The sequence below is a fragment of the Saimiri boliviensis genome, chromosome 6 (assembly GCF_048565385.1).
Source record: "Saimiri boliviensis isolate mSaiBol1 chromosome 6, mSaiBol1.pri, whole genome shotgun sequence".
Taxonomy (NCBI): domain Eukaryota; kingdom Metazoa; phylum Chordata; class Mammalia; order Primates; family Cebidae; genus Saimiri; species Saimiri boliviensis.
In genome coordinates, this window is record NC_133454.1 from 56,852,539 (window position 1) to 56,880,146 (window position 27,608).

Genomic DNA, 27,608 nt, shown 5'->3' on the forward strand with positions numbered 1-27,608 from the left:
AGCCTCTTTTCAGATACTCCATATCAATCTGTAGACTCAAGACAATCACAGTTGATATGCCTGAAGGGTGTTTTTTTGTGAAAATTGACAATCTGATTATAAAATGGAAATGCAAAGGGCCAGAAGAACCAAGATGATCTCTAAAGAGGGTAGGAATATTAAAGGGCTTATTCCACTGGATATCAAATCTTGTCATAACGCTTCTGGAATCAAGTTAAGGTAGTGTTGGATTAAGGTTAAGCTGCTAAGCTGCTTGGTTACAAACCCCTTCTCTAAGGTTACAAACCCCTTCTCAGTGTAGTCTACAAGAACAGCTAGAAAAAGCAATTAGATAGATCAGAGTTCAGAAACAGACCTTCTATATATGAACACTTGAATTTTTGACAAATATGGCACTGTGAATAATAGACATTTTTCAGTAAATGGTGTTGAGTTGATTAGATAGCAGTGGAGGAATTGATCTTGATCCTTACCTCACATGGTTCATAAAAATCGATTTCAGATAGATTGTACATGTAAATGCAAAAATAAAGTTTTTAGAAGATGACATAGAATGTTTTTGTGACTTGGACATGCAATGATTTCTTAAATAGGATCAAAAGAGCACCAAATAAATATAAAAGATTGACAATGTCACTACATTAATGTTAAGAATCATACAATTCTAAATCACATAAAAATCCAACACCTAAGAATAAATCAAACAAAAGACATACACCAAAATATGCCATATGACAAAGAAAATTCAAGCTACAATCAGAGAGAATATATGTGCAAGACATATAACCGACAAATTATGTATGCAGAATATATAAAGAATGCCCCTGGCCCCAGAGCTACAAAAGTAAATAAATAAATAAACTCAAATATTGGTGTTAAGCAAACAGAGGAAATCACTGACAAGAATTTAAACTGAAAGCTAGCCCTTATAAATACTAGAGGCCAAATTCTTGCCATCTTAGAAACCTCAGAATGAGAATTTCAATTAGAGTGATCTTGGATTAGAAGTATCCTCAGAGGGCTGGCTGAAGCAAATTAAATTTCCCCATGGACAAACTCATCCGGGTCTCAAAGGATTCCAACACATACAAATCATTCATTCTTGTTCCTCATTTATAAAATGATTCTTCACTTGAGCCTTCTAATGCCATTCTCACATTCCAGAATATGCTGCTCTTTCACGTCTGTCATCCTTGCACCGGCAAATTCCCTTCACCTTTTAGTTCTATCTCCCGACCCTGTGAGCTCCCTTTTCTCCTTCCAAACTTAGCTTGAGCTGTGAAGCTTCTTGGACTCCCTTTGACAGTTAATATCCGCTCTGTGCTCCTGTCCTATTTTAGCACTTAAATTGCATGTATAACCCAAATTTCCCTGGGCCCCACAAGTCTGTGGTGATGAGTGACAACACATCAATATTAATAGCTCAGATGTCACAGATTAATTGTTCCTTTTCCTCTCAGTCCCACATAAAATCTCCGTTGGATAATTCTGGAGATGTATGGGTGTGTCCCGATTGCGCTAGTGAACAATGCTGTGCTCTGCTGTTGCTAAGAGAACCACATCACCAGCTTTCTGTAAGAGCATTGTTCCTGGCCCAGACTCCTAATCCCAGGACTCTAAAGTGAAAAAGTACAAAGATATGCAAACACCATAGCAAGCGTCATCATTCTTTGTTTGTTTGTTTTAGTAAAAGTAAATCGCAGAATATGCAGCTAGAATTGTAAAGCGCAGCTGCTCTGCAGAGCAGCATCGGGAGACAGGCACGGCTTTCCTTTGCTCTCTTTATAAGCTATGGTATTATTTGTATTTTTAAATGTTATATATGTATATCTTTGATACAAATAGACCAAAAACTTTTTAAATGGCACAGGATGCCTTTCATTCTCCACTGCATTGCAGTCAGACTGCCTTCTGTGAAGAAAACGAGGAGCCTGCCTCTTCTCACAGTGTGTCTCATTTTGTCACCACCTGGCCCCGAAGCAAATTGCTTCTACCTCTGTAATCCGCAGAGGTCTTTACGAAAACATCTCCTTCAGCCTCTGCTTGCAACTCCATAACCTAGGATCATGGTTCTACATAATGCAGTAAGGATGGCCTCACATTTCTTGAATAACATATGCACGTTCTTACATACTGCAGAAGAGAGTATAGGTAAGTGCTTAGAGTGTGAGCTCTGACTTTTGCTGTTGGACAAGATGGAATAAGGGTCAGGATTTACCCTCCTGCTTGAAACAACAGCAACAACTAACACAACCAAAATACATTTAAAAATGGCTTTTAAGATACTAGATATCAGGCAATGAAGGATAGCATTGCATAAAAAAATGAGAAATAAATCATCCATCAAATTGCCAGTGTACTGCCCTGAGAGAGTTTCTAGGCTGTAATGCAGGGACAGAGAACTAAGATGGAGCCTGGTAAGACTCCCTGAAATAAGGAAACAGAGCTGAGAGTATGGAGAGACCAAGGCAGCTAGGGTTCATTGGACAGAGCATCAGAGAGGAGAGAGCTGCACAAAGGGAGAATCCCAGAGATCTGTAGAGGGTCTCCTTGAGTATCAATCAGCAGATACATTTAAGAAAAATACCTAAGGCTGGGGGGAAAGTATCCAAGAGAATTAGAGGGAACAGGGCCCAACACCCCGTTGGCCATGGGGCCAATCTACTCACCACCTAGATAGGAAAAAAATCACCATTCTGGCTCTACCTTTTAGTCTTTTCAGACTGATAATGCAAAATGCCATAGACCAAATAGCTTATAAACAACTGAATTTAATCTCTCACAGTTCTGGAGGCCAGGATGTCCAAGATCAAGGTGCTGGTAGATTTGATGTCTGGTGAGGGACTGCCTTATAATTTATGAATGGCCATCTTTTTGCTGTGTTCTCACATGGCAAAAGAGGCAAGACAGCTCTTAGGGGCCTTTCATAAGGACACTAATCCCATTAATGGGGACTATGCCCTCATAATGTAATCACCCCCAAAGGCCCTACCTCTTAATACTATCACATTGGTGATCAGTTTTCAATGTATGAATTTTTAGATGACAAAAACAGACCATAGCAACCTAGCAACCTCTTACAAGCTGTGTGCCCTTGGGCAAGTGATTCCCATTCTCTGTGGTTCAGAGGGAAGGAAATAAAGATTCGAGCACCAATAAGTGAAACAGTGACTAGAAAGACAATGGAAGAGATCAACCAAACTAAGAGCTTTAAAAAAATAAACACGGTTGACAAATCTTTAGCTAGATTAACTAAGAAAAAAAAAGTGGATTTGAATTTTAAAAATTGTAAATGAAAGAGAAGACATTACAACTGACATTACAAAAATATAAAGCATCATACAAATCTACTACAAACGATTATATGCCAGAGAATTGAAAAACCACCTCCACCTCCCAAAGTGCTTGGATTACAGGCATAAGCTACCAATTGTTTTTCCCTTCACTTCGTGTATCATTTTTTGGATTTCTTTGCACGAGGCTTCACCTTTCTCTGGTTGCTCCCTGATTAGCTTAATAATTAACCTCCTGAATTCTTTTTCAAGTAAGTCAGGGATTTCTTCTTGGTTTGGATCCTCTGCTGGTGACCTAGTGTGATTTTGGGGGGTGTTGACAAGCCTTGTTTTGTCTTATTGCCAGGGTTAGTTTTCTGGTTCCTTCTCATTTGGGTAGGCTCTGTCAGAGGAGAGGTCTAGGGCTGAAGGCTGGTGTTCTGAGTTTTTTTTGGTCCCATAGGATGTTCCCTTGATGTAGTACTCTCCCCCTTTTCCTGTGAATGTGTCTTCCTGTGAGCCCAGCTGCAGTGTTTGTCTCTCTTCTGGGTCTAGCCACCCAGTGAGTCTACCCAGCTCCAGGCTGGTGCTGTGGGTTTTCTGCACAGAGTCCTATGAAGTGAACTATCTATGAGCCTCTCAGGCATGGGACCAGTGCCTTCTTCCCATGGAGGTAGCAGAAAGTGCAATGGACTCTATGGGGGGCTTCAGCTTTGGTGGTCTAATGCTCTATTTTTGTGCTGGGTGACCTCCTGCCAGGAGGTGGAACTTTCCAGAAAGCATCATCTGTAGTAGTGTAGCAAGAGACCAGTGGTGAGCAGAACCCTAGAACTCCCAAGATTATATGGCTTTTGTCTTCTTCTGCCAGGGTGGGTAGGAAGGGACGATCAGGTGGGGGTGGGGCTAGGCTTGTCTGAGCTCAGACTTCTTAAGCCTGTCTTGCTGCAGCTGCTGTGGGGTATGGGGGTGACATTCCCATGTCGCTGGAGTTGTGTACCTGGGAGGATTAAGGCTGCCTCTGCTGAGTCATGTAAGTTGTCAGGGAAGCAGGAAAAACCCAGCAGTCACAGGCCTCACCCAGCTCCCACGCAAACTGAAGGGCTGGTCTCACTCTTACCATGCTCCCAGCAAGCAGCCCCGAGTCTGTTTGCAGGTGGAGGGCAAGATGGGTTTGAAAACTTGCCCAAAGTTTTCTGTCTCCCAGCTTCAGCTTCTGCAGTGGGGGTATGTGTTTGGGAGGGGAGGGTCTCCCCCATTTCCACAGTTGGAGTACTCACAGTATTTAGGGTCCTTCAGGAGCAGTCTGCTTCCTTCAGAGGGTCTGTGGTCCTCTAAGGATTGCTAGTTTGCTCTTGTAGTCACTGTGAAGCTGTGGCACTAAGGGCTCCTCAGCTCCTATTCCTTGGATACTTCTCCTTCTTCCTTTCTCTCTTCCTCTCCCCCTCAGTCTGCGGGACACTCACAGAACTGCTTTTTTTAACTTTTTGACACTTTTGCAATAATACTTACCTTAAAACATGAAAGCATTGTCTAACTGTCTAAAAATCCTTTTTTCTTTATATCCTCAGTATAAAACCATTTTTCTTTTTCCATTTTTTACTGAAAAATTTTTTGTTAAAAACTAAAACACAAACACACACATCAATCTAGACCTACACAGGGTCAGGATCATCAATATCACTGTCTTCCACCTCCACCTCTTGTCCCTCTGTAAGATTTTCAGAGGCAATAACATACATGGAGCTGTCATCTATGATAACATTGTCTTCTTCTGGAATGCCTCCTGAAGGACCTGCCTGAAACTTTTTACATTTAACTTTAAAAAATATATAAATAGAAGGAGTACATTCTACAATAGCAATAAAAAGCATACTACAGGAAATACATAAACCAGTAACAGTCATTTATCATCAAGTATTATTTACTTTACATAATTGTATGTGCTCTACACTTTTCTTATAGGACTGGCAGCACAGTGGATTTGTTTATATCAGCATCACCATAAACACATGAGTATCATGTTGTGCTATGACATCAATAACAGCTATGACATCACTAGGTGACAGGAATTTTTCAGCTCCATTTTAATTTTATGGCCACCATCATATACACGGTCTGTCATTGACTGAAATACTGTTATGTGGCATATGGCCTTATATTGCAAAACTATAGTTGTCAAAACTGCATTGTCCTGGCATAAAAACAGATACATAGACCAATGGAACAGAATAGAGAACCCAGAAATAAACACATACATAAATAGTCAATTTACCTTTTTTTTTCCCCTTGAGACCAAGTCTCTCTCTGTCATCCAGGTTGGAGTGCAGTGGTGCAATCTAGGCTCACTGCAACCTCTGCCTCCCAGGCTCAAGTGATTCTCCTGCCTTAGCCTCTCAAATAGCTGAGACTACAGGCAACCACCACACCTGGCTAATCTTTTTGTATTTTTAGTGGAGACAGGGCTTCACCATGTTGACCAGGTTGGTCTAAAACTCCTGACCTCAAGTGATCTGCTCACCTTGGCCTCCCAAAGTGCTGGGATTACAGGTGTGAGCCACTGTACCTGGCTGTCAACTTACCTTTGACAACGGTGCTAAGAAAACAATGGAGAAGGGACAGCCTCCTTAAATGGTGCTGGAAAAGCTCGATATCCACATGCAAAAGAGTGAAACTGGACCCTTATCATCCACCACATACAAAAAGTAACACAAAATAGAATAAAGTCTTAAATGTAAGACCTAAAATCATAAATCTCATAGAAGAAAGCATAGGGTAAAAGCTCTTTGACATTGGTCTTGGAAATGATTTTCGGATATAATACCAAAAACACAGGCAACAAAATGAAGAAAAAAAGACATGTGGAACTACGTCAAACTTTTTTAAAAAGCTTATTCCCATCAAAGGAAGCAATTAACAAAATGAAATGGCAGCCTATGGAATGGGAGAAAATATTTGCAAACCACATGTCTGATAAAGGCTTAATATCCAAAATATATAAGGAACTTGTCTTAGGCCCTTTGGTCTGCTATAACATGATACAATAAGCTGGAGAGTTTACAAATAACAGAAACATATTACTCACAGTTCTGGATGATAGGAAGTCTAAGTCTAAGGTGCCGCCAGATTTGATGTCTGGTAAGGGCTCATGTCCTTATAGATGGCTGTCTTCTCACATGGCAGCAGGCCAAGGGATCTCTCTGGGGTCTCTTTTAGAAGGGCACTACTACCACTTATGACTGCTTTATCTTCATAACCTCAACACTCCCCAAAGGCCTACCACCTAGTAACATCACTTTGGCAGCTGGGATTTCAACATAAGAATTTTGGGGAGACATAAACATTCAGTTCATTGCAGAACTCACACAATTCAACAGCAAAACAAACAAACAAACAAACAAAAAGCAGCCAAATAGCCCAATTGAAAAATGAGCCAATGATGTGAATAGATATTTTCCCGGAGGAGACATACAAATGGTACAAATGGCCAAGAGGTATATAAAAGGTGCTCAACATCATTAATCATTAGGGAAAAGCAAATCAAAACCACAGTGAGATATTACTTCATAGCTATTTAGATGGCTATGATAGAATAGGTGAAAGATGACAAGTGTAGGGGAGGGTGTGGAGAAAAGGAAACGCTTGTATACTGTTGGTGGGAATGAAATAAGTACAGCCATTATGGGAAACAATATGGAGGTTCCTAAAAAAATTAAAAATGGAACTACAATATGATCCAGCAACCCCAATACAGGGTCCATAGCCACAGGAAATGAAATCAGTATGCTGAAAGATGTTCTGTGTTTCCATTACTGCAGCATGTTCACAGCAGCCAGGATAGGGAAACAACTTAAGTATCTGACAATGGCTATTTTTCTTAGCTATCATTCTCTTGATTTTCAGAGAAAATGATTTCTTTTCTTTGCAGACTCAAATTTTATCATTTTATGCAATTCAATTACATTATGTAAGTATGAGGTATACAGTAGAAATAAAAGTTTGTGAACAAACATAATTGACTCTTGGGGAGTATTCCACTTAGCAGTTGGAAGCAGATATGTACGAGTAAACCAAAGTGAAGGCTACTAGCTATGAGTCTTCAGTATTTTATGAAAATTGTTTGGCATATTTCAGAAAGGGAATCAAGAATATTACTTAAGTAGATGATGATTAGAAAAACTTCTACTGTATGCACATATGTATGTCCTGGGGACAGAGTTCATGTTGTCATCTAATTTTTGGAGGGATCTATGATCATTAAAATGTTAAGTGCTGTTAACTTAAAAATTACACAATTTACAAATCTAAGATAGAAGAGAAGAATTTATTTCTTACAAAGTGTGACAGACTGCAAGGTGACCATTCCACAAGACGGGAAGTGTGCCTTTAGCCAAAATCAGAGATGGGCACTTTGAAGAAGAAGGGGTTGGAATAGGAGCTTTATGCTTAACACGTTGGCTAAACATGCATATTCAACAGGTTATAGGAGGAGCAATGAATATTCATGAAGCTGATCCTGACACATGCATGTTGAACAAACATACCTGTAACATATGGCCATGTTCACTTTTGGATGAAGATTTAACATTTAAATATATTACAATTGGGCCTTATACATCAAAATGTTTTTTCAGGTCATGAAGTCACACTGATGTGCAACTTCTGTAAACCAATCAGGACTACCCCATGGTCAGTGGTATTCTTATCAGAAGAAAGTTACTAAAACAAGTCTTTTATCCAACAAAAGCTGTAGTTGTAGTTTGTGGAACATGGGATCAGTTAGTCAGCATCTGGTGAAGCTGCAAACTGTTCTAATATTGCTTATCTGAAGGCCAGTGTTTGTTTAGCTGCTAAAGAAAAAGAAAAATCTTGTGACAGAACATAGTTTATTCTTTAAGTGTAGGGTACATTACTTAACTCTTGCCTGGCACAACCTTAGGTCCTGATTATAATTTGGTATCGTGTTGTCACAAATAATCTGTTCTGCCAGTTTTGCAATCTTTGTTTTAACATCAGTGCTGGTCAGTTGTGTTTAAAAAGGGAGGGGGTAAAATAAGGCCTGTCTAACCTCTCATTCTATCATGGCTAAGTTTTTAAGGCTTTTCTGGATCCCTCTGGCTAAGAGGTGGTCTGTTCGGTCTGTGGGGAGCTTAAGATTTTATTTGTAGCTTAAAGTACCATAGTATAAATTAAAATCCAATCCATGAGGCCAGGTTAAGGAATAAACACTTTCTCTTCCGGTAATCTATTTTTGGACACTTGTGCATCCACATTTTTCATGAAGATTCTTTTCTTTCTAAAAAATAAATTCATGCAAACAGATGCTTCTGAGCTCATGCCAAACCAGCTCATCAGAAATATTCACTCTAAATAACCTGGTGCCTAGTGTTCTTAGTACAGTCCAATGTGATGTAATGAAGACAGGTTGATAAATTACTGATGCATTCAGTGGCAACATTTCACTAAGAAGGCTGTTCTGCTTTACACATCTGAAAGTCAGTTAGAAAGTAACATGGTTTGGATGTTTCCTCCCCTCCAAATCCCATGGTGAAATGTGACCTCCAGTGTTGGAGGGGGGCCAAGTGGGGATGCTTGGGTGTTGGGGCCAGATCCTTCAGGAAGGCCTTGGTGCTATCCTCACAACAGAGTGAATTCTCACTCTATGAGTTCACAGGAGATCTCGTTGTTTAAAAGAGCCTGAACTTAAAAGACAGTCTCCTCCCTCTCTCTTGCTCCCTCTCTCCATGTAACAGGCCTGTTTCCCCTTTGCCTTCCATCACGATTGTAAGTTTCCTGAGGTCCTCTCATCAGAACCAGATAGCAGCATCACACTTCCCGTACAGCCTGCAAAACTGTGAGCCAAAATAAACCTATTTTCTTTGTAAATTATCCAATCTCAATTATTCCTTTATAGTAATGCAAAATGAATGCAGAAAGAGAGTCTGCATTTCCTAACTTCAGAAACTATATTATCTGTAGTTTCCTTTGTGGTACCTTTGTAAAGCCAAAGGTTGTTAAACAATTTAGTGTTCTTGTTAAAGTATAACGTTATGTAATGAACGTGGGCTAATAAATTATTATGCATTAAATGGCAACGTTTCATTTAAAAAATTCTAACTTGCAATCTCAGTTTAGAATCTTCCAAGTGAATGAGGATCCCTAACTCTGTCAGGTCAAATGTCACCCCCTCAGAGGAAGTGAGTGACCATGCTGTCTAAAGTAACAGCTTCCATTAATTTTGATTCTCTTACCCTGTTTTTTCTTCATAGTATTCATCACTATCTGACATTATATATCTATTTATTATTAATTTTCTATCTTTTTACTAGTATGTAAGCTTTGTTAAAGCAGAGACTATTTCTTTATCAATGTATCTCCTCTGCCTACGACAGTACCTGACACTTACCACTGTTACATAATGATTTATTGAGTAAATGACTAAATGGTTTGTTTCCATGCTCATGTTCCAGCCAGACACATAGGCAGGTATTGTGGCTTATCTCTGAATTCCTTGGCACTGACTGGCTGGCATAGAACCTTGTAAAAAATGAATAAATAAATTACCGTTTGATCAGTGTGCCTGGATAGAGAAGACATGTGGGAATGCAGCACCCCAGGATGTACTATTAATATACTTATATACCATGGAATGGTATGCAGCCATAAAAAATGAGTTCACGTCCTTTGCAGCGATATAGGTGAAGCTGGAAGCTATCATTCTCAGCAAACATACACAGGAACAGAAAGCCAAACACCACATGTTCTCACTCATAAGTGGAAGTTGAACAATGAGAACACATGGACACAGGGAGGGGGACATCACACACCCGGGCCTGTTACAGGGTGGGGAGCAAGGGGAGGGAGAGCCTTAGGACAAACACCTAATGTATGTGGGACTTAAAACCTAGATGACGGGTTGATAGGTGCAGCAAACCACCATGGCACATGTATACCCATGTAACAAACCTACATGTTCTACAGATGTATCCCAGAACTTAAGGTAAATTAATTTTTAAAATACACTTAAAATTCATTTTTTTAACTAGATTGTCTCTTGAGGTTTACTTATGACTTCTTTGAGTTACCAGGAGTGAGTGCACATTTCTTGGGAATCCCTAACTCACCAAGAATACAGACCACTTGTAATAGCTAAGGTATATTCAACAATAAAATTTTAGAGACTCAGGGTACTTGATATTTGCTTATAGCATTTCACTTTTGAGCTTTTATTCATTTAATAAATGTTTTATCATCTTCTATGCTCAAGAACATTTTTAAGTGTCCATTAAAATCATTTCACTGGGCAAAACAATGTTCCTTTCCTGATATCCCTCATCAGAATAGCCATTTTGTCTCTGTGCCTATACCACCGGTTATTGTTTATTTCCTGTCTTTGTAATAAGCAACATAGTTATTTATACATGCCCATTTCTCCCATAGCACATAAGCTCTTTAAGTTGGGGACCCATGTGTCATTATTGTAACATCCCTTTCCATTCCCAGTTTTTAGCAAGATGTGTTATACGAAGTAGACACTCAAAAAACTTTTTAAAATTTAAGTTAAAATTATTTTTATTTACATAATCTGAGTCACTTTTTAAAAAAAAAAAAAAACCACCTACAGTATTTTAATTTCATTTTAACTTTGTCCAGTGTCCTATGTACATTTGAAGTTTAACTACCAGAAAAGGCTTTTCAAGGCAGATGGAATCACGTCTTTTTTCCCCTTAAAAATCCCTCATTTGTATCGTTTGATCTTCATGTTATTCATATAATAGATAAAGTGGCCCAGTTAGCCACTTTGAAGTGGCTAAGCTGGTATGACAAGTCAGTCCCCTCTGTTTTAACTTGTTTAAGGAAAGTCACTCTGAAACGACCAATCTTTTGGTACCTTATTTCTGCTTTCCTCCGTCCTCTTCTGGCTATGAAGCCACCCTCCTCTGCTAAGCTGTCCCTGGGAATGGGAGCTGCCCGATTCACGTGTAGCAAATCAAAGCCAATTCGATCTGCGGTAACTTTGGTTTTCAACAACTTGTCCTCTGAAAAGCCTTCTGTCCATGTTTACCCTCATCTTGCCACCATTTAGATCCCTACATAAACCGGCTCACTGAGCCTCCAGCCATTCAGCGCTAGAAAAGCAGCGTCTACGCGTTAAAACCTTGAGCACCTGTTTGGGAACGTCTGTGCTTCCTCCCTCGAGGGCGAAAACGCCCCCGACCCGCGAGTCAAAGGAAGTGTCCTCTATTACCCTCAACGCAGGGAACCCGTTCTAGAAATGTTTGCATCAACACCGTAAACCTGCCTGGTACCACTCTAAGTGACAGTCACCAGAGACAGTTTACAAAGAAAGCAAAAAAAAAAAAAAAAAACAACAAATGTAAAACCCGAAACGCCATCCTCCTCCCCCTGGGTCCAGGAACCCGGCGCCCAGCACTCCCCACAGCCAGAGGACGGAGGGGGCGTGGCCGAGCGCGCGGGGCCCACGTGACCGCGGAGAGCCACGCGCAGGCACGTCGCGCGATCTGCCGTCATATCAGCTTATGGCGCTGGCCGCTGATTGGCTGGCTGCTCTATCCTCGGGCGCCGGCTCGGCCCCTCCCAGCCCGGCCTGTTGGCTGCCAACCTGCCGGGGCAGTCTGCAGAGCAGCGGCGTGCGGAGCAGCGGCTGGCCACCTCCAGGTGGGGTCGGTGGGTGGGCGGGGAAGGAAGCGGAATACACCTGAGCGGGCCGGGCCGGGGAGCGGTGGAATGAGAGGGACAGAGACTTCAGCGCCTGGGACTCGGGCGGGCGAGGCTGAGGGTGTGCCCGGAGCTCGGGTTTTCTCCGCGCCGCGGGCGATTAGCGAGTGCCCTCTGGATGCCAGGCGCTGGGCGGGTGCTAGGAACGCGGTGGTGAAACGGATCAGAGTCCTGCGCCGAGTGGGAGGATAGGCTGGTAGGTAGCCGGGCGTCCCGGGGGGTGGCGGTGAGGGCTGTGCCGGGGGAGCTGCGGGCGTGCGGCTGCGCCACCTGGGAGCCCAGGAGGGATCGCGGGGCCCATGGGAGGCCTGGCCGTGAAAGAGCCGACCGTGGACGGGCTTGAAAATGCAGTGTTTTATGCTGGGTGTTTCACGTCTCTTACTGAAGGGAAGTCTGGTCTGGCTGCTGAACAGGAATGCTTTACTATTCCCTTCGTTCTTGCAGGAGTTTTTTTCTTTTAAGTTCCAAAGGAATCAGGCTCAAGAACTGGTCGGTATCAGAACTCCTGACCATTGCAGTGCAACCTTCTGTTACTGCAGCTTAATTAGGAGGGGCAACAATCTGGGATTGAGGAGACTAAAAGGAAACGGGAAATAATCTATTCCTTTAGCATCATAAAAGGAAAAATAATGTATGCTACCATCCCTGTGTTACCGCAGAGTAGATTTGGAGGTGGTACAAGTGAAGAAAACAAGACCTCAGTAGATAAAGTTTCCAAACTGGAAAGTTTGTGGCAGCTTGGTACTTTTAAAGGAAACTCTCTGGGAAGTTGTCTTTATATCACTATCATTTTTTTTTAAGAGTTTCTAACGATTAATACTTGATAAATAATAAGGATCACCTATTGATCTTTGATCATTTACAGAGTGCTTTTCCATTCATTATGTAATGTAATTAATTAGCATGGTACGCAGAATTCCTCATCTGTATATAAAACTTTTGTTTGTTTTTGTTTTTTGAGATGGAGTCTTTCTCTGTCACCAGGCTGGAGTGCAGTGGCATGATCTCAGCTCACTGCAACCTCTGCCTCAGGGTTCAAGCGATTATCCTGCCTCAGCCTCCTGAGTAGCTGGGACTACAGGCATGCGCCACCATGCCCAACTATTTTTTGTATTTTTAGTAGAGGTGGGGTTTCCCCATGTTGGCCAGGATGGTCCCGATCTCTTGACCTCGTGATCTGCCTACCTTGGCCTCCCAAAGTGCTGGCATTATAGTCCTGAGCCACCACGCCTGGCCAAACATCTTGATAGGTAACATAATGTGGTAGCAAAGAGAAAGGGTTCTGGATTGTACATCCCAGCAGGTTTTTTGTTATTGTTGCTTGTTACTGAACAAGTAATTTAAATACTCCTCACCTCAGTTTCCCTGTCTATAAAGTGGGAATTATAGAAGTACCTATCTCATAGAGCTATAAAGATTAGACGAGGTTATACAAAAATACCTGGTTCTCAATGAATATTATTTTCTATACTTTTTTTTTTTTTCTTTTTTGTGATGGAGTTTTGCTCTTGTTGCCCAGGCTGGAGTACAATGGTGCAATCTCAGCTAACCACAACCTCTGTCTCCCAGGTTCAAGCGATTCTCCTGCCTCAGCCTCCCAAATAGCTGGAGTTACAGGCATGCACCACCACGCCTGGCTAATTTTGTATTTTTAGGTAGAGATGGGGTTTTTCCATGTTGGTCAGGCTGGTCTTGCACTCTCGACCTCAGGTGATCCACCTGCCTCAGCCTCCCAAAGTGCTGGGATTACAGACATGAGCCACGGCACCTGTCCTATTTTCTATACTTTTTAAGTGAAGCAAAAAGATAATAGTAGACTGAGTTGTTCTAAGCCCAATATTGTTATTGTAACTGCATTTTAAGAAAAGGTTTCTTTAATTCTCCAAGGACAAAATATTTAAGCTTCTGTTTGAAGCAGTGATACTTAATTTAGGGTCTTTGGAACCCCTTACTTCAGGGCTTATAACCCCTTAAAATTATATGAGCTTGTAGAGGCACTGAGAATTAAAAAGAAAATTCAGGGATTACAACCTGAAGTAATGGTGAAGAGGCAGTAGAACTTGGCAGAAGTTCACAGACTTTGCAACCAGATTGTGTGTATTTGTGTATTTGCATCCTAGCTCTAGCATTTATTTACTCTTATGACCCTGTGCAAGTTACTTAAAATTTTTGTATCTATAAAAGATAAAAAAGTCCAGCTTCTTTATCTATAAAATAATACTAATACCTAACTTTTGGGGTTTCTCAAAAGGGTTAAATGAGTAAATATATGTACAATATTTATATTACCTAGTATGTAGTAAATATTACTATGTACTAGTAATATTTAACTGCTATCAATTATTTTTCAAAGAAAAATCAAGTGGTACCTGTTTTATCTTCATTGAAGTAATTTTGACTCATTTTTGACTGCCTTAATGATAACAATATAGGTGCTATTTTATTGCGTACCTTTTGTAGGTCAAATGATGTCCAAAGGCTACTTAGTTCCTAAACTTTATGGCAATCAAACATAATGTTTGTGTCCTTTTTGGTTGCACCATATACTGTTCTAGGTATTGTCTTGAATTAGGGCTACCTGGCACTGTAGGGAACATGGAGATTGGTTCATCAACTCTTACTAACCTTTAGTGATGTAGCAATATCCTTTTCAATTTTTAAATGTTTATCTTCCTCTGGTACTATGTACTTGGTACACTGTCCCTGCTACACCACCTCCCTTGACAGTCCTCACCCTTATCACTTCAACTACTACCTGTATACAACTAGCCTCGCTTGTGAACTTCACATTTATGTTTACATGTGGCCTATTGCTTATGTCTAGGATATAAGATGAGCCGGATAATTAGATTTTAAGATCTGCATTGAACCCATTGTGAACCCCAGGTATCAATTTAGGAAGTTTATTTTGCCAAGGTTAAGGATGCATCCGTGTCACAGCCTCAGGAAGTCCTGACAACATGGGCCTAAGGTGGTCCGGGATATAGTTTGCTTTTATACATTTTAGGGAGACATGAGACATCAATCAGTATGTGTAAGACGTACGTTGGTTGGGTCTGGTAAGGGGGGACAACTCACAGTAGAGGATTCCAGGTTATAAGTAGATAAGAGACAAAGGTTGCATTCTTTTGAGTCCTTGATTAGCTTTCCACTGCATACACAATTTAGTCTGGCTCAGTAAATCTGCATTTTTACATAAACAGTAGGGCAGAAGAAGCAATCAGATATGCATTTGTTTCAGGTGAGCCTCAGAGGGATGACTTTGAGTTCTGTCTGTCCTTTGTCCTCAAAGGCATTTTCTGAGGGCAAATTACTAGGGAGAGATGTAGCTTCTTATTTTTGTAACTATCTTATTTAGGAATAAAATGGGAGGCAGGTTTGCCTAACATAGTTCCCACCTTGACTTTCCTCTTAGCTTAGTGATTTTGGAGTCCCGAGATTTATTTTCCGTTCACACCATCATTCCTTACCTATCTCCTATTCCTACCCTACCCAAATCTGCTAGCTCTGACAGTATTCCCTATTTCAGTTACAACGACATCACCATCTACTCAGACCAGCTAAAAATCTCACAGTCATCCTAGATTTTTCTGTCTTTCATATTCCAGCATCTGTAGGTTATCCAAATCCTGTGGATGTTTTTACTTGTGAAATCTCTGCTGGCTAGTCTAACAGCCACTGCCTGAGGTCAGGCTGTCATTTTCTCTGGGTTAGTCTACCACAGGAACAACCAAACTAGTCTCCCTTCTTCTCACTGATAACTCATATTTCTTTTCTTTATTTTTTTGTAGTGACAGAGTCTTGCTGTGTTGCCCAGGCTGGTTTCGAACTCCTGGCTTCAAGTGGTCCTCCTACCTCAGCCTCCCAAAGTGCTGGGATTACAGGCATTAGCCACCTCTCCTGGCCCAGTACTCCAGATTTCTAATGCAGTGGTATTTTTATGAAATATGAGTCTAATTGTATCTTTTTTTTTCCTCCCCAGAAATCTTTAGTGTCTCCCCATAATGTGTGAAAGAAAGTCCAAATTCCTCAGCAGGATAACAGATCCCTCCATACATAGTCTAACAGCAATCTCCTTTACAAGTCCATTCCCTAACATGTTTTTTCCCTTCGTTCCACCCCTATCACTCTAATGCCCAGCAACCACTCCCAGTGAGCCATGAATACACCATGCTCTTCCCTGGCTTTGCAGTTGTGATTTCTCTTTGGAATGGCTATCCCTAACCTTTTCTTTCTGATGATATCCTTCCAAGTCCAAATCTAATGTCATATTCACTAGGAAGCCTCTTACCATAAACTGAGATAGTTGTGTTGTCTTTGCTGGTTTTATAGAATTTGCATATATATCTGTATTACAGCACATGTCATATTTATATAATTGTTTTTGTAATTGCCTTACCTTCAAAACTGATTTAGACTGTGTCTTTTTAATGTTTGTATGCTTACTACCTAGTGTAGTGCTTAACACTTAATAAGTTCTTATTTGAATGAATTAACAATGGCATGTATGATGAGGGATATACGTTGATATCTGGCATTCGGTGCTAATTAAATTTTTATTTCCCTGACAAAGTGAGGAAATGTTTATAATTCATATCATAAATGGACCACCAAACTCCCTAATATATAAGGAGCTTCTAGAATTTGACTTTTGTAAAGATACTAAAAATCCAGTGGGAAAATGTACAAAGATAAAAATGGATAAATGCAGGAAATAAAACAAATTATTCTAAATTTATGGGGTGATGCTCAACTTTACTTATAATAAGATAGATTCAAATTAAGTATACCCTGATATAACCCTTCTTTCCTGATGAATATGTGGATGTTTGGTGATATCCCCTGTTAGTAAGATTGTAGAGAAGTAGGTAAAGTACTGTCCTACATCATTTGAGGACTGCAAAATAGTTACAACCCTATGGAGAGAAATTCAGAAGTATCTACAAAAGTTATGAGTGCATAACTCTTTGGCTCAGCTCTTTTGGTTTTAGAAATCTGCCTAATGCAGGGCTTGTCATTGTAGCATTATTTGTAATAGCAAAACATTGGAACCTATCCAAATATCTAGATATGTGTTAAGTAAACACATATGTAACACTGAATTAGACATAATTCAGCTGAACTCACACAAAGGGACACAGGTCCATAGTCCCTAGTCACAGTTTGGAAGTCTGGAAAGCCCTGAAAAAACAAGAAGTTGTTTTGTTTTTGCTTTAAGTTCAGCTCTGAAACTCAAATTCTGACTCCAGCTGGCTGGGGTGCCGGTCATGTCTTGGCACACCTACCAGGTATTTCTGGTATTGCTTATTGTTTTGTTACTTTGGGTTGAACATGGCAGTGTGGGAACTACCACCATATGTGACTTAAAGAATAGAAGAACAGATTGTGGATGTTTTATAGTGGTAGTAAGGATTAAGAATTGATGAAAATAGGGAGATATTGCACAGGACCGAAAATGAAGATTCAAACAATGTTTTGGTTAAGTGGATTTCACGATAGAAAGTAAACAGATGTCACTGATTTCTTTGTTGATCATGAAAAAAGCTGGCATATATAATGAACTGCTACTGAAGGATGTATGTTAGTCTTAACAAGGAAGAAATTGAAATTCAGGGAGCAATGTGGTGAAAAATATCTAAAAGTATGGCCAGAGTCCATTGAAAAGTTCAGTATTTCTAGACAGCTCTTTTATGCATTCTCCTCAGCTGTATGTTATGTTAAAAACTTTTTATCATTTACTTTTCCCTCACTGTGACCAGAATACAGTCATTTTCTTTGGGTCTTGCTCTGTTGCCCAGGCTGGAGTGCAGTGGCATGATCATGGCCCACTACAGCCTTGAACTCCTCAAGCAATCCTCCCACCTTAGCCTTCTGAGGGTAGCTGGGACCACAGGGCTGTGCTACTATGCCCAGCTAATTTTTGTATATTTTGTAGAAATGGGATTTTACTGTGTTGCCCAAGCTGTTCTCCAACTCCTCAGCTCAAGCAATAAGCCTGCCTCCCAAGTGCTGGTATTGCAGTCTGAGCCACCATTCCTGGCCCGAATACAACCTTTTTCTCCAAGGAGTGTTACACTCTGGGAAAAATCAAGTGTATTGCCTGCACAGTTAAGGGAGGCCTAGGAATCAAAACCTCTTTTAAGACTTCAGTTGTAAAGATCCTGTTTCCAAAATTACTTAATACTTGAAATGATGTTAATAAATCAGCAATAATAAATGTTTAACATTTTAGCTGACACTGGGGTTTGAAAATGAACCTGTAGATACTTCGAAGGATTTTCTATCACTAATGAGATGATGGTACCTAATCCCTTTAATTAATTATCCCATACATTTAATGGCCAAAGCCATAAATATGTCTGGAGAAGCTGATGTTGAAGAAATGCTGGTGGCTGGTGGGCACCTGTAGTCCCAGCTACCCGGGAGACAGAGGCAGGAAAATCGCTTGAATCCAGAAGGCAGAGGTTGCAATGAGCCAAGATCACGCCACTACACTTCAGCCTGGGTGGCAGAGTGAGACTCTATCCCCCACCCCCCAAAAAAATGGGCTGGGCACGGTAGTGCACACCTGTAGTAGCAGCTACTTAGGAGGCTGAGTTGGAAGAATCACTTGAGCCTGGGAGGTGGAGGTTGCAGTGAGCTGAGATTATACCACGGCACTCCAGCCTGATTGACAGAGCAAGACCTTATCTCTAAATAAATAAATAATTTAAACACACACACACACACACACAAATATTTGATGTGTTTAAGGACAGGGTGAAATTTTGACCTTTGCAAAATGTATTCATAGAAATTTTGAATTCCAAAATATATCTGATGCCAAATGTTTTAATTAAAAATGGTAGTAGACCTGTACTATAAAAAAAGGAGGACATGGTGACTTCCAGAACAGCAGAATAAGAATCTCTGAAAATCTCTTCTTTATAAAAAGCAGCAAAACACTGACAGAAGTTGTCAGAATCAACTTTTGTAGAACTCTAGAAATTAAAACTTCACAAGTTGAAGCTTTACAATAATCTTAACAGCCTTTATTTGAGAAAAATGGTTGAATCTCAGTAAGAACAATTAGCTTTGTAGCATTTTTCATCTTTTTCCATGGCCCTTTCCCTAGCTCCATGGTAGCCTTGAAAACTAAGCCTTACAACACAGTAACTATGAAAAACAGCAGCCTAGCAACCGTGGAAGGTACAGAACAGGTTTGCAGCCCCACCAAAGGCCACAACCCAGAGAATCATCACCACTTGACCTCTCTGGCAGTTCTCAAGACTTGTGTTTACATGAACTGTCTTAAAGCTTGCTTAATGTTGTCCTGCCCCAGTGTATTTGTCAGGAAGAATCATTATTTAATATAACACGTCTTAGAGGCACTGTTACCAGCTGGCACTAACAAAAGCCTGGCCAAAAATACTTAAAAGGGGACACAGAAATGAGATATCCATAGGGGGCTTTGAAAAGCTCTAATATTTTCCTGAGAGTCTAGAATGATTCCTGTGAGAAGGGCTGTTGCACATACCCAAGAAAGGGGAGAAGGCCCTAATTTCTCTTCTTTGGCTGCCCTTGAGGGTTTATGCAAGCAGAAAGTTCAGGCCAGTCAGAGTTTTAGACTGACGACAGAAGTATCGAAAGCATGGCCCAGTACAGCATCTTGGCAAATGCTGGGGAACTTACTGGTTCAAGGCATTTAAGAAAATCCCTCCAGTTATTAGTAAGAGACTTGTAGCTGGACACAACAAAGAAAACAGGTATGTCATTAGTCCAGAGAGTCACTTAAGGCACAGCAACAACAGCAACCTAAAGCCCTGGGGCAGGGTGGGCGGTGGTGCATACAATCTGATTTCCAGAGTTACCCCATCATATTACTTAAAGTGTTCCATTTTCCACAAAATGTTACAAAACACACAAACAGAAAAGTATGGCTTATACACACAAAAAGTCAGTCAGTATAAACTGTCTCAGAAAGCCCATATGTTGGACTTACAGGGCAAACACTCTAAATCAGCTACTACAAATATGTTATAAAAGAACTAAGGAACATCATGTTTAAATAACAAATAGTAGGGAATTCCATGTTTAATAAATAATAAGAAACACCGTGTTTAAATAATAAAAAGAACATATCAGAACAATTTCTCCCCAAGCAGAGAATATCAATAAAATGATAAAACTTACTTTAAAAAGAACCAAACGAAAACACAGGATTTGAAAAGTACAGTGATTGAAATGAACTGTCTTGCTTAACAGCAGATTTGAGCCAACAGAACACAGAACCTGAAGACAGGTCAATTGAGATTACACAACTGGGAAGAGAAAGAAAATGAAGAAATATGAACAGACTTGGGGGAACACCATCACGCATTTCGACATAAACATAATAAGAGTCCCAAAAGAAGAAGAGAGGAATGCATAGAAAGTTTAAGAAAGAGTGGCCCCAGAATCACCGAATTTGATGAAAAACTTTATACATCCAAGAAGCTCAACAGTGTAGCGTTGGGGTTTCTTTTTGGGGTGCTGAAAATGTTCTGAAACTTGATAGTGGTAATGATTGGCTAGCTCTGGGAATGTGCTAAAAAACTAGTGAATCATGTACTTTAAAATAGCAAATTTTACGGTATGTGAATTGTGTCTCAATAAACCTTTTTCATTAAAAATTAAAAAAGGGGGAGCATGATCTTTATGTAGAGATGGAAAGATCTCCAAGATATATATTCAGTTTAAAAAAAGGAACTTCACATTGTATATAATGTGCCACATTTTGTAAGGAAGGAGAGAGAAATTTGTAGTTCTTCCATCTTACATTAATAAACACTGTAAGGATTCTCAGGAAATGGATAGATATGGTCACCCAGAGAAGCGGAAGTGAAATGACGGTGTGGTTTACAGTGACATGGATGGAAGCAGGACTTCACTGTATATCTTTTTCTATTGGTTTCTCATTTTGAAGTATGTGTGTATTATTTTTTAAGAAACTTTCTTAAATCCCTGTGGAGATTTAGTGGAGAAATCTCATAGGGAATCTAGTGGAGTGGAGGAAATAGGCTACAAAGAAGTAAGTATTTTCAAAATTTTCCTTACCTATGGGCTGTTTTATTTCATCAATTGATATTTATTAACTCGGCCCAGTATGTAGGAGATAAAGGCCATTTGAACACCTGAAATCTATTGTGGGTAGGCAATCTGCAGATTGGCTTCTTGTTCAGAAGTTTCAGTTCTTAGTGAGAGACGTTTTAGATTCTGAGCACATTTTCTTGTGCAAACAATGTAGTGAATGAGTAGATCATTAATGATAGATTCCATGGTCGGATCACAAAAGCTGACCATAATATCACCAAATTGTATTGTAACAGGACCAAGAGTATAGAGTGGACTTAAATATTTACTGAATTGTTTAAAGTGTTTTAGAGTTTAAGCATCTGAAACAGGAGTTGGCAAACTCTCTGTCAATGGCTGGGTAGTAAATGTCTTTGGTTCTGCGGGCCATACTGTCTCTGTTCCAGTGATACAAGCCCGCCTTTGTAGTAGAGAAACAGCCATGGGCAATATATAAACATCTGGGTATAGCTGTGTTCTATAAAGGTTTTTACAAAACGGCCTCCGAGTTTGGCCCATGGGCTGCAATTTACCAGCTTCTGATCAGGAGTATTATTAGAGGGAGAGAAGTAAATGTATTCTAGTTCTTAACACCAATAATACATCTTCCTTTGTTCTGTCTATTGGAGTGTCAGAAGAACAGACAGTCCCAATTCTATGGTTGTGGTGGCAGCATGGATATCGTTTAGGGAATTTATCTTAGGTGTCAGCACTGAAGCAACAATCTCTGAAGTACGAGTCCTTGAAGGAGAGAGATGCCACTGAAACTTGTAGCTGAAAGAGGAAACTATCTGTCTGAGTACTTAGTCCCCTGCATTCCCACCTTTACTACTTGCCATGCTGCCATAGGACACAGTAGGGAAGGATACTGAAATGGAATTCGATCTGGGCTTGTGCCACTTAGCAGCTTGATGACCTTTCCTTGGCCTCAGTTTCTCCAACTAAATTTTAGTATCCCCATACATAATGTGAAGAAATTAGACTAGAGATGATATCGAAGACCCTTCTGGCTCTGAAGATAGCATTTAGGGGATTCTGATAGCAGCAGGTATACTACATGTGATTGTTTTTAAATCAGGAACTTCAGATACAGGATTTCTGAAAAGTGTTTGCTTGGAAAAATGTAGACATGGTAAGTAATTGTCACTCATGCTTATCTTTTAGGGGCTAAGCGATGGACCTTGTACTCAGTGTTGCAGATTATTATTTTTTTACACCATACATATATCCAGCTACATGGCCAGAAGATGACATCCTCCGACAAGCTATTAGTCTTCTGATTGTAGCAAATGTTGGTGGTTACATCCTTTATTTCTTCTTTGCAACATTTAGCTATTATTTTGTCTTTGATCATGCATTAATGAAACATCCACAATTTTTAAAGGTACGAAATTTTTAAACCTATTTTCTAACTACTATTACAGTCAAAATAACAATATGATATATTTCTGAGATTTTTAGATTACGTGAATTACATGTAACCATTAAATAAAATTTTGGAGACTAGCCACAAATGGGTTAGATATTATAATGAAGGTTAATCCCATCTCTCCTTCCATTAATTTAAACAAATCTAACGTTTTAATAAACTGTAAGTGTAGTATCTTATCTTGCTAGATGCATATTGGAGCATTTCTATACTGATATTGATGAATAAATAAATGCATACATTTATGTAATTATTTTAATATGTGACTTTCACAAACATTTTTTTTACCTTTTTTTTTTTTTTTTGGCTAGATAGGGGATTCAAACTCAATAGTTTTAAAGTTGTTTATAATCATTTTTAAATTTCAGTTATTTGTGCTTGTCAGTGACTCCAGGAACTGAACGGCAAAAAGTAAAAAACAGAGAGGATTGGGGATGGAAGTTAATCAGGAAAGAACTGGGGTTTAGAATACAGATTTTATGGGAAGGAAAAAAAGGTTTCATAATTTTAAGTACTTATTGCATTTGCTCAGTACAAAAGGAATGATTTTCTTACATACCAGTTTTCATGTATTTAAAATTTTAGTAGAAACAGTTTGGAGGTAAGCCCCTTTGTGTAAAAGAGATTTTAAAAATCCAGTCCAGAACAGTTCAATGCTAGTTTTGTTTAACACAGATTTTGTGATTTTTAAGTACTGGAAATTTCACTTTCAGAATCAAGTCCGTCGAGAGATTAAGTTTACTGTCCAGGCATTGCCATGGATGAGTATGCCTACTGTTTTACTGTTCCTGCTGGAGATAAGAGGTTACAGCAAATTACATGATGACCTGGGAGAGTTTCCATATGGTAAGTAAATAATATGAGTGTCAGGAAGAGAGTAGTCTAAGCACAGATTAGTTTCCTTAAAAAAGTAAATCTGCCTCTTTTTTTTCCATCTTTTAAAATAATTACAAATTATTCTGTTGTTTTTAATGTTCTGTTTTCATGTGTTCATGTCTTGCCACGTGTACGTTTCTTTGCTTTTTTCTATCAATTTTAAAGTATGTTGTAGATGAGATTGGGTCTGGTGGAAGATTGGAGTGATTAGAGATTGGTACTTGCATTTGTTTTCTATTAGTTATTCAACTTCTAAAAAAACTTGAGTAGTTTATGGTAATTGCTGAAAGTTAGAAAATACAGATGTTTAAAATCCATTATTCTGCATCTTAGAAACTGTAACTCTTTTGGCATCTGTCCACCCACTTTTCTGTGCCTATATACTTCATTGTTTACATTTCACAGATGAAGTCCTGAGGCACATGGTGATTTGGACTCTTAATTTTTTTTTTTTCGCTTAGCAACTTACATGGTTGTATTTTCATGCCAATAAATATTGAGTTTATGTAATATATTAGTCATAGTATTGTATGGCTATTCATAAATTATGGAAATGACACCTAATTGTTAGACCTTCAGATCATTACTCTTTTTTGTATGATAAACAGTCCTGCAGTGACTAAACTTTTATGAAATTTTGGAAGTTTTTCAAGATATATTTCTAGGATCTAGTATGTATAAAGCAAGAATCATAGTATTTATTGAAGGCTGATATGTGTCGGTGACAGTTCTCAGCTCTTCACAAATACCAATCCATTTTTTTCCCTACAATTCCATGAGATAGGTACTATCACTATGCTCCTTTTATAGATGAGTCAGTGAGGTGTACTTAAAGTTTCAGTAACAAATAGGTAGCAGATCTGAGACCTGAACTCAGGCTTCCTGGCACCAGCACACCCACTCATTAAGTAATAAGTTACTTATTTAGAAGAGGGAACAAAAAATTATATACTAGGGTAATGAATTGGCTGGGCTTTGAAAAATGGATATGATTATGAGTAAAAATAAAAGGAGGCGGGTATTTTAGGTTCTTAGACCCCTATGAGGAAAGATACAGAGGTAAGACTTCCAAGACGTTGAGAGGATGTTGAGTAAACCTGTCCGGATAGAGCAGAAATACAGGAATGATGAGGTTGGAAAGATCCAAAAGGGTTGGAGTATGGAATAAATGCTAAATTTAAAGTATTTCGTGGAAAGTACATTTTAAGTAGGGAGATAATGTGTAAAGATAGGTTTTAGGAAGATTGATATGAAGGAAGTGATTATTCTCAGAGATTTAGATATAAAGATGCCTTAGGAGTATCCTGTATCATAAATAACTTTATAGTTTAATTAAGTACTTTAGGTAGAAAATTTCAAGTACTTATGAGAGGGAAATGAGGAAATGACTGGATTCTAGGAAGTCGGGAGAGATTAGTTTATATTGAATTAGCCAAAACAGATTGCTGATAGTGTTTGAGGCTAGGATCAACAGCTTGCTGATAGTGTTTGAGGCTAGGATCCCGTTTTGCACTTAGATGGACATGTGAAAAGTGAACTCTAATCCTAGGAGCTCAGTTTTGATTCTTCTGTTTCCCATTTTCTTATCTAGGATTGTTTGAACTCGTTGTTAGTATAATATCTTTCCTCTTCTTCACTGACATGTTCATCTACTGGATTCACAGAGGCCTTCATCATAGACTGGTATATAAGGTAATGTCACTTATGGGAAAAAGAGAAAAAAAGTTACACATTTCAGCAATGTATGATTATAAATTCTGTTCTCTGTTTCCAAGAATGTTCCTCTAACCATATTAAATGTCTAAGTAGCCATAATCATAACAGGTACAGGGTGCAGTTTGTTCATATTCTTCTTTATGGATCTAAGGGGCTGTCTTAAAATTGTTCTGTTCTGGCAGTAGGTACACATGGACTCACAGAGTGGAATAATAGACATTAGAGACTCCGGAAGGTGGGAGGATGGGAGAAGAGTGAGGGATGAGACCCTCCCTATTGGGTACAGTGTGTATTGTTTAAGTGTTCAGGTGCTGGGTACACTAAAAGCCCAGACTTCACCAGTATGCAGTATATCCATGGAACACCGCTGCACTCGTACCCATAAATCCATGCAGAATTGTACTGTTTTAGGGCAAAGAAGAAGGGCATTTTATAAAATAATTCTGCTGATTTCTACAGGACTTTTTAATTAGGTTGTTTCCACACCGTGAGTATGAGAAGCTGGGTTGAACGTTGTACAGGGTCAGGTTTGTGGTGCTAATTGTGTCCTTTTCCTCTGTAGCACCTGCATAAACCTCATCATGTTTGGAAGATTCCTACTCCATTTGCAAGTCACGCTTTTCACCCTGTCGATGGCTTTCTTCAGAGTCTCCCTTACCATGTATACCCTTTTCTCTTTCCATTACACAAGGTGGTTTATTTAAGTCTGTACATCTTGGTTAATATCTGGACGATTTCCATTCATGATGGTGATTTTCGTGTCCCCCAAATCTTACAGCCATTTATTAACGGCTCAGCTCATCATACAGACCACCATATGTTCTTTGACTATAATTATGGACAGTATTTTACTTTGTGGGATAGGATTGGAGGCTCATTCAAAAATCCTTCCTCCTTTGAGGGGAAGGGACCACTCAGTTATGTGAAGAACATGACAGAAGGAAAGTACAGCAGCCATGCAGGAAATAGTTGTAAGAATGAAAAATTATTCAATGGAGAGTTTACGAAGACTGAATAGATTATTGCCCAGTTATTCTTAAGTAAGGATGAAGAAGGGAATATAATATTTCTTTTTTTTTTTAATAAGGAAAAAGTGATCTACATACATCCAGGATACATAGTAAGTAAATGGTATCATTTGGAAATCAGCATTGTGGGCACTGCTGAGGAGTGATCATAAGCGTAGGTCAGGAGAAGATGCTGTGACCACTAGGATTTTAATCTCATGCTTAAAATGCCACTAGTTGTCCCGGGGACAACTTGTGTCTTTCTAGCAGCAGATCTGTAGTTTGTATAGTCTCAACAACAATTTTAAATAAAGATAGAGAATAAATTATTGAGGGGACTAGGCTATATCCATTTGCCTTAATCCACTCATTTTTGTTAAGAATTATTGTGCTTAATAATACCAAGACTAAGCACCATTCAAGAAATACTAATATAAAGACTGTTTCTTGTTTCAGGAGAGGTTAATTCTTCAATGTTGGTATGAGAACGATGACTTGTAGTACTTTATTCAAGTCAAAACATCAGTGTGGAAAAAAAAATTATGACACATTAGAGGTGAGGTAAATGACCTAATTGATGGCAGGTATAATAAGACTATCGTCTTCCTATACGTAGAAGGCTCATTTTCTGGGCACACTGTCTCCTGTTACATTTTACTGTTGAATAAATAAATAGGAATTTTAAAATATCGATACCACCATGATTGAATCCAGATCTGGGATTATGTAACTAAACATTGTGATGGTTATTATTTAAAACCATTATTTAATAGAGTAAAAATATGTGAATCTGGATATATTTAGAAAGAGAAAGTTGATGCCCAAATAATATATTAGGCACTACTGATCGTTTAGTTAAATTGATGCACTGCACTTTTGATATTTCAAAGTTACAAACCTGTGCGTTTTTTTGTAAAAGGAAATAATTGCCAAATACTGAGGCCCATTGCTGATGATTAGTTTTAAAATCACATTCCTCCTCTTCTCCCCTCACTTTTCCCTACTTCCTGTGCAAAAAAGATTTAACAAATACTTTCATAAGGAAATGTGTGTTGTAACATAAATATATTGCAAAAACATAGTTTGTAAAGGCATTCTATAAGCTATTTATGTAAAATCAATAAAAGTTGATCATTATAATTAAAGTGTATCAGTTAATGTTATAACAGCACAAAGTATTCTTTGTACAGATTTTGTGCCAATTTGAAGCCACAAAAATGATGTGGATTGTTAAATGTGTTTCAGAATGTCCCCAGATACTCAGTGTCAAGGGGAGAAAAAAAACCGGGTACCACATTCTGTTTATATTTCACATTTTAACTAGATTTGAGTGTTTTAGCAAGAAACCAGTCATAAAATCTAGTGTCTGGGGTCTAGAAGAAAATGTCTTTAATCTTTGAGTTATCGTCACAGTGTCGTTTTACTTAGATGTACCAATTAGTATTTTGTGATGGGCAAGTGTCGTTTAGAGCTTTTCACTAA

At 39.1% G+C, this 27,608-nt stretch overlaps 1 protein-coding gene across 2 annotated transcripts; it reads left to right on the plus strand.

Annotated features, from left to right (window-relative positions):
• Positions 1–11,843: 11,843 nt before the first annotated feature.
• Positions 11,844–27,301, plus strand: SC5D (sterol-C5-desaturase). Of its 2 annotated transcripts, none has more exons than XM_003923584.4 (5): positions 11,844–11,948; positions 22,263–22,482; positions 23,241–23,373; positions 24,995–25,095; positions 25,682–27,301. In XM_003923584.4, the coding sequence occupies exons 2-5, from the start codon at positions 22,273–22,275 to the stop codon at positions 26,135–26,137; spliced, it is 900 nt and encodes a 299-aa protein (XP_003923633.2). In that variant the 5' UTR covers positions 11,844–11,948; positions 22,263–22,272; the 3' UTR covers positions 26,138–27,301. The 2 variants fall into 2 exon arrangements, with proteins under 2 accessions (XP_003923633.2, XP_010332724.2); XM_010334422.3 differs by lacking the exon at positions 11,844–11,948 and adding an exon at positions 12,003–12,204.
• Positions 27,302–27,608: the final 307 nt, after the last annotated feature.

Excerpts from the sequence above, each read along its gene's own strand:
- SC5D (XM_003923584.4), top strand. The coding sequence starts at position 22,273 with ATGGACCTTGTACTCAGTGTTGCAGATTATTATTTTTTTACACCATAC. Across the intron at positions 23,374-24,994 it reads CCTGGGAGAGTTTCCATATG|GATTGTTTGAACTCGTTGTT; the intron begins GTAAGTAAATAA and ends TTTCTTATCTAG. Across the intron at positions 25,096-25,681 it reads ATCATAGACTGGTATATAAG|CACCTGCATAAACCTCATCA; the intron begins GTAATGTCACTT and ends TTTCCTCTGTAG.